Below are 13,900 nucleotides of genomic sequence, written 5' to 3' on the forward strand. Positions count from 1 at the left end.
CCTATCTGTCACTCAACCGCCTATCTGTCACTCAACCGCCTATCTGTGTCAGTGCAGAAAAGGTAAATTTAAGTTAAATGCATCATTCTAAGACTAGGAAGCATATATTCTGCCAGGTGAAGGATGCATTTAGATTGAGTTGTTGGAAGTCAGTTATTCTGCTGCAGTGTTTATTCCTTGGTTTGCAATGCATGTTATTATTTTAATAAACTAAACCACAAAGTTAGTTATTCCCTGAAGAGTGATTTGATTCTTTGGACCACCAACACAGTCTGATTATGGTGACTAGCAGTGAACATTGTTGACTGTCAAAACTTTAAACAACAATGTGAAGAATCCATTAAAAATCTGAGAAGCACTTGCAAAAGGAAATGCTGCAGAATAATGTTATAGAGCGATGAGTATAACTTGCATGAAATGTGCCTTTAAGAAAGCAGCAGGCAGACATTCCCAAAAAAAGGTCCTGAAAGTAAATGTTGGAAGCAGAACTGAATTGGACCTACAAAAAACCTGTTTTGGAAGCGAAAGCAAGCCATTCAGACCAGGGAAATCATTTTCAGATCTGAGAAAACTCTATCACTTAAAATTAGAATTTTTTTTTCCCAAAGTTGGAAAAGCTGGTTATGTCACTATTTTGAAAATATGATAAAGGTACCTGCCATCTGCCATGTTATTTCAAGCTAAAGAGAAATTATGGAGGATATTTCTCTTACTTTAAGATGATTGACTAGATTTAAAAGCTTGGGAAAAGGTTTTACAAAAGGTTCAAGAGCCTTACTGAAACATTATTACTATGTTTAAAGCTTTATTCCAACAATATTGCTATGTTTATGGTATTAATACATTTGAAACATTTCTAGCCTTCTTCCCAGAACGTTGTTGCATTGGAGAAGTCTAAGCATTTAGATCATTTTAAAACGTGCTTTTTGGAGATGATAAAAATTGAAATGCATCAACAGTACACATTGGTACTGTTCCAGCCAGTACGAGAATGTTGAAGGCATTTTGTCAGAATGTTCACAAAATTCCCTAGTTTAAATTGGAATGCCACAGACTCCCTAACAGAATTTAAAATCCTCTAATAGCATGTAGAGCTATGGTTTCTAAACTTGTATGTCTCTGCAGAAAAACAAGCAATTAAGATTCGCTTAACAATTAGAATGGTGGTCTGCACAGACTTAATATATCAAGGTTAACAGCTAAAAAAATCCACTAAAGATAATTTCCCTATGTGGCCCTATTTCCAAGCCAGATTTTAAATGTGCGTCTTCCTCGACTAGAATTCACAGCGTTTTAGATAGAAGCCGAGAGAATCCATAGACTACTTCGTGAGCTGATGCAGAACAGTTTTTTTTGAGTTTCTGATTGTATCCATCCCTGTGGAAGACTTCTAGAATGGTTTGTTGAGCAAATCTAAGACTTTTGGTGTCAAAAAGGATGTATGAAAATACAAAGTGATTCTTGCAGGTTGAAGCTTACAGGTGTTAAGTAGAAAAAGCACTTCCCCAAGTGAGGTCACAAATTTAAATATTTGGGGTTGCAAGCTCTGAAGCTGCAGCGATCAACATTGCTCCTTCTACTGTCATAGGTCTTCTCCTACCCTCACTTCCTCTACCTCCATTGCTCACTATGGGGTCACGACCATTTTTGAGTGACAAAATGGAGTCATAGAAGGAAAAAGTTTGAGAAGCACTAAACTAGAATGCTGAATTTTGCAAGATATTTAGAAGTAACATGCACCTTTTAAAGTGTTCAACATTCAATCAATTTTGCAAGGCATGTGTGTCATTGACTGACTGATGGGAAGAATGTGCTGGAAATCTAGCACCACTATACTACAAGGCATTACAAATGTGTGAAATGATCAATTTATTCACCAAGTTTGTACATTTTCCTGAGATTGACCACTTCCTAAGCTAAAATAAGCTTGCATCAAGTTTCATCAATAAATAAAACAAAATCATAGTTATTTTAACAAGCTTATCATTGAACGAGTGGCAAAATGGATTGTGAATTGCTAACATGGAAACTTAAACTCTGCCCCCTTTAAATCCAAACAAACACATGTTCATTCACAAAAGGGCAGTTTTGCAAAAATATTGTGGGTAGAAAATATAGGCAGAAAGGAATAAATTCTGTGGATTGAGTCCAGACCATGGGGTTGAAATGAGGTGACTTTCATTCAGTTCTTGGATTTTGGTGCTGATGTCTTGCTATAGATTGTGGTGATTCACAATTCAATAGCCAGTCAGTTGGACCTAGGTTCTTTGCTTAAGTGAAATGATATTTTTCAGAGACTTTTAGTGCTGGTTTTCTGCCATTCACAGACGGCACTAGAGAGCTACAGTTGCTTGGCAGCTCTTGGAACTCTCTGTACAACCACTCTCTTCAGTTCTGTTACAAAACTGGAACTTCAAATAGGTCCAAAAGCTTGTTGCTGGGCAGTTCTATATTTCATTCCAAAAGCATTTGGTGTCAGCTTGTCTCTCAAAGGTATTAAATCCGGCTTCTCCAAAACTTACATGCCCTCGTGTAACTGTTAGGTGAATCCCACGCATTCTATTTTTCCTTTGTATTTTTAAGAAAAAAAAGTCTGGTTCATTCTCTGCAACACAGGAGTACTCCCTTACATTTTCCCAGCTTATGTATTTTTCTAGAAAATTCATTCATAACCTCCATCCTTCATAAGATGAAACACTTTTTAAATGCATGTCATCACAAGGTAAACATGTCACATTATGAGAAAAAGCACAAAACAATTTAATACACCCATCAGTCATTCTTTGTGCTGGGTTTGGTACAATTTATTGTCATCTTTCTTTTCAAATTCCAACCCGTTTCAGCACCATTTAATTCTTGATGATGTATCTACAAGTACATTATCTTTTCCAGCAATATGAAAAAGTCTTATTGAATTGATGAGCTCCATTAAAATATTCTCGCATTTTGTAGTTTGAACACTCTGCGGTTGTTTAACAGCCAGTGACAATCTCAGAGGCTCATTTCCACTGCAGTGTACTACTTCTGATGCTGGTTAAATTTTGTTTTAGAAAAGTATCCTACACCTGATTTGTCATCTCGTAATAAAACTGCACTCACCTCCAAGTCAGTTGCATCACTAGTCATTTTAAAAGGCTCAATGAAGTCAGGGGAAGCCAACACCATTTCATCCATGAGAATTGTTTGGCAGTCTTTTGACCATATTGCCTTTGCCTGTTTTCATAAAAAGTCTGTTAGGTGCGCTGAAGTATTAAAGTCCAGTACGAATTTCTGATAAAAGCCATGCATCCCGAGAAATCTGATGATTTCCAATTTAGTTTTAGGAACCGGAATTCTATCTGAGGCTCATTTACTTTGTTCTTGGCAAGTGGCCCTTGCACTACAATGTGGCCTGGGTAAGGCACCCTCACTTTTGAAACTCACTCTTAGCAAGATGTGTTACTTAAGCAGATATATGTAATTACTTAAATACGCCTTCAAATTGTTTTATGGGTTCTTACTGGGTACTGCAATATATCTAGACATTATGTAAATGAAATACACAATTAGGCATACTAGCTATTTCTTGATCTATAAGTCTTTGGAATGTAACTGAGGTATTTTTTAAATGCAAATGGCATGACTCAATGTTGATGCAACCTATTTCATACTATAAAAGCTCTTGATGCTCATGGTACTCGCTGAATAATTGTCACAATCAATGAGCTCAGTCAAGTATCAAAGACATAATAGAAACTGCAGCAGTCCATCATAGTCATAATCATAGTCATAATCATACAGCGTGGAAACAGACCCTTCGGTCCAACTAGTCCGTGCTGAACATTATCCCAAACTAAACTAGTCCCACCTGCCTGCTTCTGGCCCATATCCCTCAGCCTTTCCTATTCATAGTAGTTATCCAAATATCTTTTAAGCTTTGTAATTGTACCCACAGCCACCACTTCCTCAGGAAGTTCATCCCATACACAAACCACCCTGTGTTTAAAAAAAAGGGAAACAATTGCGCCTCATGTCTTTTTTTAAGTTTCACCCGAAAAATATATCCCCTGGTCTTGAAATCCCTTATCCTAAGGATCTATCCACCTTTTCCTCAACTGCACCAGTACGAACAGCTGTGTCATCCACTGTCATCTCACTCAATGCCTTCTTTTATTCCAGAAGATGATCGCCACAAAAGGGCAGAAGGAGCTGAAGTGAGTTAGTTTTCCCAATACTGAACACAGCACATTACTAGCAAATGCCATATATTGAATTAAATAGTAAACTTAAATCATCATTTCACATTGAAGGAACCATTGAGACCTTGCATGGTGAGAAGGAAGGAGGTAAAAATACAGATGAATTTCCTGAGAAAGAGAGAGAAGGATTGGGAGGTGGCGGAGGAAGTGGGGGAAGGAGGGAGGAAGTGGAGAGAAGTGTGTGGGGGCAGGGATTGGGGTAGAGAAGGGGGTGGGGGTGTAGAGAGAAACACTTGTAGAATTGGATGATCAAGAATGGAACGTGTTACTTTCTGCTGAATTAGTGAAACTGAAAACTCGGCTTTCTGTTGTGGAGAGCAAAATAAGACTTCAAGAACAAAAGTGTTGAACAACTAGCTCAGATAAATCTAAACTTGAGAATGCCATCTTGGAAATTAAGAAGTCCTTTATGGGATATCTGTTTAGATCTCAAATGTGAATGAAGAGCTGAAAAAGCAAGAAAGGAAGCACAATGAGCTACAAACTGCATTGCCAATCCATTGACAAGATTGCCCATCTGCTGGAAGACTTGGACAACTTAGACAAAACACAGATCAGGATCAGCATGAGCAGCTACAGAAACAAGGTCTTGAGCCCACAGCAAATCTTGAGGACATGACAGACTTGCAAAAACAGGTAGAGATGCATAACACACATACAAAGGTGCTGCACACTGGTCAGGAGATGGTCATTTCTGAAATAAATGTCAGCAATAGTGCTCTAGTTAGACAAATCAAGCAGGGCATACGAGAACCCAAGCAACCACTGAAGCAACAAACAGAAGAGAAATGGCTTCCAAGAAATCAAAACGGAAAAAGCAACTTGAGCAATCAGAATGGCAGACAGTATTGCGGATGACTGTGGAAATCATCAACACCTCCAGACAAAACCATCACCATAAGATCTGAATGTTTTGGAAAATGACCTTTGTTATAGCTACTTCCAGGTTGACTTGTAATGGTAAATAGTTGAAGTTTCTTTTTGAATAAAGGGTGATATTGTGTCTTTGCCTTTGCCTTTAGAGACTTTACACATAGTGCCTAGAACTGTTAAAGGTATAAATGGCTGCATCTCTGCCCACCAGTCAGTCTGACTGGGCATGTGCAGGCAGGTCACGTAAAATTCAAATAAAGTAAGTGTTTGAAAATCTCAGAAGTCTGACAGCATCTGTGGAGAGAGATGCAGTGCTTGTATTTGGAGTCCACTATGACCCTTCTGCCGAACTCTGTATCTCTCCACAGATGCTGTCAGACCTCTTGCATTGTTCCAGCAATTTTTATTGTGGATCTACAGCTTCCACAGCACGTTCAGTCACATGGAACTCTGTTGTAATGTTTGCTTTATGAGGTTTCTTTTATTGTTTTAAATAAACTAAGTCATGCAGTTAAATCAATCCCTGCACTGTAGATGGTGTAAAGGATATTCACCAGGATGTAGCCTAATTTAAGTTGAAGGCAAGGGTGTTTAGAGGCGATGTGAAGAAAAATAAATTTCATCCAGAGGGTGTTGGGAGTCTGGAATGCACTGCCTAGGAAGAAAATAGAGGCAGGAAACCTCCCAACCTTTAAAAGGTACATGGATGAGCATTTGAAATGTCATAACATTCAAGGCCACGGGCCAAATACCGGAAATGGGATTAGTGTAGGTAGATTGATGCAGACTTGATGAGCCAAAGGGCTTCTTCAGAGCTGTGTGGTTCTATGAATGAGTAATTTTTTTAGACCATTATCAACATGACAGTAGTAAGCTTCCAGCTTCCACTGTTCAATCTCTAATAGTTTTCCTGAACCCATATGGAATGTTCTGAAGTCTTGAAGTGTGCTAACTGGCAGCCTAGTTTTTGGGAGGCTTGGGCAATCCATCTCAAGGAATGCATTTACTCTATGTCAAAGAGAAAAATTTAAAAACTGGCTTGGAGTGAAGGCATTATTAAACTTTACTATGTGACACCCAGCTGATCAGAACCAGAAATTAAGTTTGGCGTGAAATGACCCAGTGCAGTAGGGGAGCAAAACTGAACATATGATAGTTAACTAAAACCACAGACCAAAGGTGTAACTATTGCCTGTCTTGCGGACAAAAAGCTGCATGGTGATTGTGTTCAATTATTTACAATTTTAGAATAACGTACAGCACCCTGGTTTGGTGTTTGCTGCAGTGACTGTATTTTAAATGCAAAAGAAATCACAATTTCAACATTTTGTATACTGATAAATTGGTGTTGAGGTCTTTATAGCCCTGTAGTTGGTGTATTCGTAAAGAGATACTCTTGTGTAATACAGTATTTCTAACAGCATCTTCTTTAGAACAAACCTCTTATGTTGAAGGTTAATGTCCTTTTCTCTTTTCCTTTTTGTAGGAAACGATGAACAAGTGATTGTTCATGATGTTGAAAGGTAAGAAAGGAAAAATAAGATCCATGTAATGCAGCATCACAACATTTATAAAAAGGTAGTGAAGTCCAAAGAAGCAAACAAAGAGAAAAGCAAAAAACTTTCACAGGAATTGTTAAAATAGGTTGGTGGTAGCAATTTGAGTGCACTATAATTCTAGTTTCCTGATTGAATTGTACCGTTTAGGGAGGTTTGTTTGGTATAGTTTCAACAATTTGAAGCACATGTCTGACTATGCAAGTCATATTTTTATATACTAAGTTGTGCTAATTTAATAACGATGATTGGAACTAGTCTGTGCCAGTCTGAATTTTGACGGGTGCCAGCTTAACTTGGATGTGGTCTTGATGTGCCCTTCTTGAGAATTGAGTGATGGGTTATTCGGACTCGATGCAGGTTAAGTTGAAGACAGTAGAATTCTTGATGGATTATAAAATAGAACTTTGGAGACTGACAGTACTTCAAGATGGCAACACTGTGGTTGAAATAGGGGCATATACTGGGTGGATGATATTCAGAAGGTTAAACTAGACACTGCTGATGACTGACTGGATTCAGCTCTAGGTAGGACACAAACTGGTGTCCAGTTAGCTTATTTAAGGAAGCAAATCCAGTCATTGAAAGAATAAAGATTAGAATCCTTAGTTTTAAGTATAAAAACAACAGTGTGGCTTTAGTTATGCCAATTTTTAGTTAGAATAAGCAAGAATTCAAACAGTGTTCGCCCTATTGAAAGTCAGCTGTACATACTCAGTCAACCCACATGGGTTGAAATACTGAACTTGGGTTACAACGCAACAGTGTTTTGAGCGCACAGATCTATGAAGCAGATAGTTTTGTATGAGTATGTTATCCGAGAAGCTTTGAATGTTAATTTGAAAATTCAAATTTGTGCTCAGTGGCTAATAATTCAGTAATTGCACATCATTTTTCTGACAGACATTGGGCTACTGTATTCAGTCTGTCTTGAATGCTTTTGGGTTTCCTGCACAGTCATTTTTGATGTTTGCTAAGAGATCCCTACCTCTGAACCAGACAGCGTGAGTTCAAGTCCTACCTGCTCCAGAGCTGTGTAATAACATCTCTGAATAGGTTAATTTAAAAAAATCTAAAAGAATTAGTCAGCAATAATTACTTTCTTGACAGTACAAACTGGGAAGTTACATAAAATGTTCTGAAAAAGCTGTGTATTTTGAGAGACAAGATTTATTATTATTTTGTATATGTAGCAAATAGATCATATAGGTTTTTGTGTGTTTATACACATTGGCAACAAGTAACAATGTTGTGCTCTCTTGTTCTATCCTGTTGTGATGAGTTTAATTTTTTTTTGTTGTTTCTTCTATCTCCACAGTTAGCAGTTTAGCTGGAGTTGTTAACAATGCACATTTTCAATACCTGTAATTTTCTTTCAGCACAGAAATAGTGAGTGTTTTTCCCCATGATGATGCTGTATATGGCCTGTCGGTGAGTCCTGTGAATGACAATGTATTTGCTAGTTCTTCAGATGACGGCAGAGTTCTTATCTGGGATGTACGAGACTCGCATGGAGGTAAGTATTAAGAAATGACTTGTGCACAATATAACCCAGTTCAAGAAATGTACTAAGCATCTCTTAACTAGATTATAACCACTCCTTGTTCGCCTACATAACGTCACTGTATGTGTGTGTATGTATATTTGTCAATTTTGTTTTTGTCTTTTAAGAGAATGTATATATGGTTTGGAGTCTAATGGATCTTCAGCTTAAGCTGATGATTACTGCCAATGAATTTGATATCTGTGACCTCAAAACACTTGACTGGGTGTGTAAGAGAGTCAGAGATTGGGTGATTTTTTTTTTGTTTCATTAACCAGTAGCATGATTACATCTGAGCTATCTCAAGATTTTAATGGTCTCTGTTCAGTACCTTAACTGGATTCCACATACTCTGCTCTTTGCAAGCTGTTTCTGATCTAGTTGAAAGGACTAGAGATTATACAAGATATGCTAATGAAAGAAGAAGACAAGTATTAGGGAAATACTTTACCGTTAAGTCATTTTCCATCAAAATCCATTCTCACTAATCCCTAAATACTTACTTGGACAAGATGCATCTTTTAGCACTAGAATTCTGTCCCTAAACATCTCTACTAATTCCATCTTTTTAACCCTCCTCGAAACATAATTTCAGCTCATTGAGCAAATGTTGGGTCGCCCCACTTAAAATCCATTTATTTTTGGCTGTGCTTCCGTGAATTGTCTGGAGACTTTTCTACATTTAAAAGTGATTTTTAAAAACTTCAATTTGTTGCATCTGATACACCACCTGTCAGTAAATCCACTTGATGACTGAAATATATAGTTTAAATGATTGACTACTTCAGCCAGTAATCTTCATTTGTTTATTGTTCATTTTCATTAATGAACAAGTTACTAAAACTTGTTCTCTGGATTAAGAAAAATAAGGAAGTATATGCCAGGTATATACAGCAGTGATTGAGTGAACCCTTTTAGAGTATAAAGGCAGTATGAGTATACTTAAGAGGGAAATCAGGGGGGCAAAAAGGGGACAGGAGATAGCTTTGGAAAATGGGGTTAAGGAGAATCCAAAGGGATATTATAAATGCAATAAGGACAAAAGGGTAACTAGAGAGAGACTGGGGCCCTATGTGTGGAGTTGCAGGAGATGGGGGAGATACTTAACGAGTATTTTGCATCAGTATTAACTGTGAAGAAGGATATGGAAGATATAGAACTTGGAGTAATAAATAGCAATATCTTGAAAAATGCCCATGTTGCAGAGGGGGAGGTGCTAGATATCTTAAAACGCATGAAAGTGGATAAATCCCCAGGACCTGATCAGGTGTACCCTAGAACTCTGGGAAGCCAGGGAAGTGATTGCTGGGCACCTTGCTGAGATATTCGTATCATTGATAGTCACAGGTGAGGTGCCGGAAGACTGGGGGTTGGTTAACGTGGTGCCACTATTTAAGAAAGGTTGTAAGGAAAAGCCAGGTATCTATAGTCCGGTGAGCCTGACATCAATGATGGGCAATTTGTTGGAAGGAATCCTGAGGGACAGGATTTGCATGTATTTGGAAAGGCAAGGACTGATTAGGGATAATCAACATGTCTCACAAATTGTATCTTACAAACGTATTTGAGTCTTTTGAAGAAGTAACGAAGAAGATTGAGGGCAGACTTAAGTAAGGTGTTTGACAAGGTTTCTAATGGTAGACTGGTTAGCAAGGTTAGAGCGCCTAGAATACATGAAGAACTAGCTATTTGGATACAGAACTGGCTCAAAGGTAGAAGGTAGGGTGGTGGTGGAGGGTTGCATTTGAGACTGGAGGCCTGTCGCCAGCGGTGAGCCACAAGGATGATGTTTAACTTCGATATGTGAGGTGCTGCATTTTGGAAAGGCAAATCAGGGCAGGACTTATACTCTTGATGGTAAGGTCCTGGGGAGCATCGCTGAACAAAGCGACCATGGAGTGTATGTTCATAGTTCCTTGAAATTGGAATTGCAGCTACACAGAATAGTGAAGAAGGCATTTGGTATGCTTGCCTTTATTGGTCAGTGCATTGAGTTTTGGAGTTGTGAGGTCATGTTGCGGCTGTACAGGACATTGGTTAGGCCACTTTTGGAATACTGTGTGCAATTCTGGTCTCCCTGCTATAGGAAGGATGTTGTGAAACTTGAAAGAGTGCAGAAAAGATTTACAAGGATGTTGCCAGGGGTGGAGCGTTTGAGCTATAGGGAGGGGCTGACTAGGGTGGGACTGTTTTCTTGGAGCGCTGGAGGCTGAGGGGTGACCTTACAGAGGTTTATAAAATCATGAGGAGCATAGATAGGGTAAATAGACAGGGTCTTTTCCCTGGGGTGGGGGAGTCCAAAACTAGAGGGCGTAGGTTTAGGGTGAGAGGGGAAAGATATGAAAGGGATGTAAGTGGCAAGTTGTTCATGCAGAGGCTGGTGCAAGTATGGAATGAGCTGCCAGAGGAAGTGGTGGAGGCTGGTACAATTAATATTTAAAAGGCATCTGGATGGGTGTATGAATAGGATGGGTTTAGAGGGATAGGGGCCAAATGCTGTCAAGTGGGACTAGCTTTATCGGGGATATGTGCTTGGCATGAACATGTTGGACCAAAGGGTCTGTATCTGTGCTGTACATCTCTGACTGTGACTGTACATGGTTGGGAATATTATCTTCTAATGTCAGTGCTAAATTCAAGACTGTTTGACTTTTGAATTTAAATTGCAGATGAAAGCTCGTGCAACACCTTTCACCTTTTGCATCTGAGTTTTCATTATTGCCCAATATGGCAATAATTGGGTATTATGGAAATGTTGATGCTGATGTGTTCACTGAGGAGCTGTAGGTTTCAGTTGAAATATAGCACTTTCTTTCTGATTCAGATACAAACATGATTGTATTGCAAATCCAAGATCTTGGAATTGTGTAAAAGTTGCAAGTGCTAGACATGCGTTGTCTGCTTTACAGATTTAGCATAATGATCCTTTCGAATAACCTTTGACTTCCAAACCCATAGAAGCTTATTTTTGTCTGATTCAAATATGAATCTTGTTATTATCTGGCATTGAATTAATTTGAGCTGAAGTACATGATGTTGCTGTGAAAAATCAGTTAGTATTTCAAATTGTACTTATAAATGACAATTTAGTTTCATACAGCCAGAATTTGCTGGCAAAATGTTGCTTAATTATTGGAATGTAAATATCTCTGATTTATAGTGAGGAATATGTGCACATTGTTTTATGAATTTCTGCGAGTTTTTGGATGACTTGTGCCATGGCACAGTTAGTCTCCCAATAACTCATCATTGTCTTCTCCATATGTAACAAGAAATTTCTATATTTGTGCTGTAAGCACCAGTTATAAACTCTACTGGGGCTGATTTAATGTACTGGAACCAACCATCCATTTTAAGACCAGTTTGATTTAAATTACCATTATTCTGTATGTGCCAAATAAATCATTCAAAAAGTATGCAAGTTAAACTGACTTGTTAAATGATATGCAATGAATTATGTTTGCAAACAGCTGCTTCCTAATTCATTGAGCTTGGCAGAAATCATCTATCTTGCCCAGCCTCTGCCCCTCCCCCCACCTCCAACTATTTGGATGTCTAATTTGTAAGTAACCAACCATTAACATGCTGGTTTCACAAGTAAACATGCTTTGAATTGGTAGAAAATATCCAACTTTTGTGTCTAGCAGAACCAGAGTTTTTTTTACTTTAATTTCAAGGAAAAACTTTGCTTCAGAGCTCAGTGAGACATTTAAATCCTTACATTTATTTGGTTAGAGTCATTTATGGTCAGTTGCCCCATTATCAATTAGAACTTCCTTCAATTTGCAGCACAAAATCTATGTGATGTTTGTGTGAGTGAAGAAATGCAACCAGAACTCGAGTCTAATGAGATACCCCTTTGCAGCAAATCTGGGGCCACTCTGACTACCCATTATATAGCACCAGTTTTAAAGTAATAATGTGAATGAAACTGCACATGGTACATTAATCCTCATCTCCATGTTTTAATCTGCAGTTGTGTCTTGCTTTTCCAGAACCATTTTGCTTGGCAAATTACCCCTCAGCCTTTCACAGTGTGATGTTTAACCCTGTTGAGCCCAGACTTTTGGCTACTGCAAATTCCAAAGAAGGAGTGGGCCTGTGGGACATCCGCAAGCCTCGAAGGTGAGCTAATTCTCAGCTTTGATGTGTCTTCTTTGAACTTTTGCTCTGTCAGCAAGAATAATTTGTGCAGAATGCTATAAAGCTGCTGGTGAATTTGAACGCTACCTCATAGTTGAGATGGGTGGGAGGATGACTTACCGCTCTGCAGCTAATTGAAATTTAATATATCGTATTTTGTCTTCAATATTTTGCGCTGAATTGAATTTAAAGAACATTGATACCCTCTACTATGGTTTATATTGTATGGTATTTAGTTAGAAGGTCTCTGGTATTCAATAAATTCAGTTAACAAATTCGGCAGTAGGCCCACAGCATCTGAAGTGATAATCTTGGCACAAAGTAGAATTGACCGATTTTAAAACTTATGCACTGTGTTCTTGATAAAAGTATTGAAAGTCTTCAAGGTAGACTGTTTAACTAAGTGATCTGGCGTTCTGCAGTGTTGATTCTAAATTGGCATAAATGTCACCTACAGCACTTAATGATTTAAAACGTTAAGCTTATTATTTTTATAAATGTAACCCCTAAATTCTTTCAAATTAGGTCAATTTTGTAAGTTGTGAACACTGGAAATCCATCCTTTGTAGGCTTCAGTGGAACAAAATTTAATTCAAAATTGAGTAATTTGTTAATTCAATTTATTAGCATTTAATTTTTGCTTTGTGGTATTTGGCAATTCAGCCCTTCAAGCTCGCCCTGCCATTTAACATGATCATGGCTGATCTTATCCTGGTCTCAACTCCACTTTCCTGTCTGCTCCCCAAACCCTTTATCTGGCTTTTATCAGGAACATATAACTTATTTATTTTTTTGGACAGTTTAACTTCTTAACAAAAATCAACTTTGAGTTAATACTGAAAGAACTGCGGATGCTGTAAATCAGGAACCAAAACAGAAGTTGCTGCAGAAGCTCAGCAGGTCTGGCAGCATCTGTGAAGAGAAAATCAGAGTTAATGTTTCAGGCCTGGTGACCCTTCCTCAGCTCTCAGTAAATCTGAATAATTCACATGCTGTGAAATTGTAAAATTACTTTAATTTTTCCTGTATACAAAAAAATCTACGTTAATGGTTTGGATTAGTGTAATTTTTGGGATATAATTATATCATACTCAGTTTAAGTATGTTGTAGAGAATTTTCTTGGGCGATTAAACCATCAACTCAGAAGGACAATACCAATAAAAATATTCAATTATGAAATCTGCTATAGATTATAATCAAATAGATTTAGGGAACCCACTTCTAAAAATTTTATTGTCTAAATACAATAATGCAAGTTTTTATTTATCTATGTTTATTTACATTTAACATTGCCTCCAGGGGAGGTGATGGCCTAGTGGTATTATTGCTGGATTGTTAATCCAGAGACCCAGGTAATGTTCTGGGGACTTGGGTTCAAATCCTGCCATGGCAGATGGTGGAATTTGAATTCAATAAATATCTGGAATTAAGAATCTAATGATGACCGTGAACCCATTGTTGATTGTTGGGAAAAACCCATCTGGTTCACTAATGTCCTTTAGGGAAGGAAACTGCCACCCTTACCTGGTCTGGCCTACATGTGACT

General features: G+C 38.0%; 1 protein-coding gene across 1 annotated transcript in view; it reads left to right on the plus strand.

Annotated features, from left to right (window-relative positions):
* The window catches only part of dcaf5 (ddb1 and cul4 associated factor 5), a 93,939-nt gene that overhangs the window by 21,988 nt on the left and 58,051 nt on the right, over positions 1-13,900 (plus strand). Inside the window, exons 3-5 of the mRNA XM_048599836.1 lie at positions 6,598-6,634; positions 8,047-8,183; positions 12,206-12,335. Coding sequence (XP_048455793.1) covers positions 6,598-6,634; positions 8,047-8,183; positions 12,206-12,335 — 304 coding nt within the window. The remainder of the gene's footprint in view (positions 1-6,597; positions 6,635-8,046; positions 8,184-12,205; positions 12,336-13,900) is intronic.

The sequence above is a fragment of the Rhincodon typus genome, chromosome 8, assembly GCF_021869965.1.
Source record: "Rhincodon typus isolate 14 chromosome 8, sRhiTyp1.1, whole genome shotgun sequence".
In the NCBI taxonomy this organism is placed as follows: Eukaryota; Metazoa; Chordata; class Chondrichthyes; order Orectolobiformes; family Rhincodontidae; genus Rhincodon; species Rhincodon typus.